General features: G+C 40.0%; 1 protein-coding gene across 1 annotated transcript; it reads right to left on the bottom strand.

Annotated features, from left to right (window-relative positions):
* Nucleotides 1–344: 344 nt before the first annotated feature.
* Nucleotides 345–800, bottom strand: LOC127251234 (uncharacterized). The gene has a single exon (XM_051274846.1). It carries the CDS (start codon nt 798–800, stop codon nt 345–347), a length of 456 nt encoding a protein of 151 aa, XP_051130803.1.
* Between the last annotated feature and the right edge of the window lie 517 nt (nt 801–1,317).

Raw genomic sequence — 1,317 nt, 5'->3', positions numbered from 1 at the left:
CAACAGTGCATGCTGTATCACAATTTTCGTCCCCGCGGGGAGAAATATATTGGCTTCTCCAGAGCCTTCAATTAATTTCGCACTGCCACTTATTGTATTGACATTCATTCTTTCTCTTTTCAAATGGGAGAAATATTTTTCGTGTTTCAATATAGTATGTGTCGTTGCACTGTCAATGAAACACATATTTGCATCATTTTGATTGGCATCCATTTAACCTTCAAATATAAGTAAACGTAGTATTAATAAAGGCAGATATAAGTATTACAAAATACATTACAAAAAGGTAATATGCGATAATTTAAATATTACAAAACATAATGTAAAATGACATAATATGTCTATCACTGGGGATTTGCTGGATCTACGACAAAATCTGCTATATCAAAATGGGTTGTGTCGTAATCCAAAAGATCATCATCGGGGTCGTCATCATTATCAACGTGATTAGTCTCGACCTCCTTCCCCCTTTTCTGCAGTGAGGCTTGATAAAGATCGGCTAGGTGTTTGGCTGTTCTGCAGGTATTGACCCAATGGCCTTCAATGCCACACTGATTACAACTGTCGATTTGTCTCTTTCCCTGTTTAGCCTTTTCGGCTATATCCCCATGTTGGGGTTTACTCTGCATCCTGTTAATATCAAAACTGCGGCGATTGTAAGGGGTATATCGACCGTGTTGACTCTCACGACCGCGACCACGTCCACGGCCTCTACCACGTCCTCGGCCTCGTTCAGAAAATGTCACATTCGCTTCAGGGAACATACTGGAATCAGTAGGCCGGGACTGATGATTTTTCATCAATAATTCATTATTTTGCTCAGCTAATAAAAGACATGCAATGAGCTGTGAGTACTTTTGAAAGTTTTTCTCACGATACTGCTGTTGCAGCACAACATTAGAAGCATGAAAGGTAGAGAGAGTCTTCTCCAATTTATCATTCTCAGTAACATTTTCTCCGCAGAGTATCAACTGAGATGTAATCTGATGGATAGCAGAGTTGTACTCTGTAACAGTTTTAAAATCCTGCAACCGCAGGTTAAGCCAATCATGTCGGGCTTTCGGGAGAGTGATATATTTCAAGTGCCCAAATCTCTCCCTCAATTCATTCCACAAATCTAGTGGATCTTTCACCATCAAATATTCAGACTGTAGAAGAATGTCCAAATGATGACGGATGAAAATAATAGCCTTAGCCCGATCTTGGCTTGTAGCCGCATTTTCACTGGCAATTGTATGAACAAGGCCCATTGAAACCAGATGCATTTCTACATCTAGGGACCAAGTCAGAAAATTATTGCCGGTGAAAGATAGAGGT

The sequence above is a fragment of the Andrographis paniculata genome, unplaced genomic scaffold (assembly GCF_009805555.1).
Source record: "Andrographis paniculata isolate CXL003 unplaced genomic scaffold, ASM980555v1 Contig43END, whole genome shotgun sequence".
NCBI lineage: Eukaryota > Viridiplantae > Streptophyta > Magnoliopsida > Lamiales > Acanthaceae > Andrographis > Andrographis paniculata.
The sequence above is the reverse complement of the archived record's forward strand: the minus strand, read 5'-3'. Positions and strand labels throughout refer to the sequence as shown.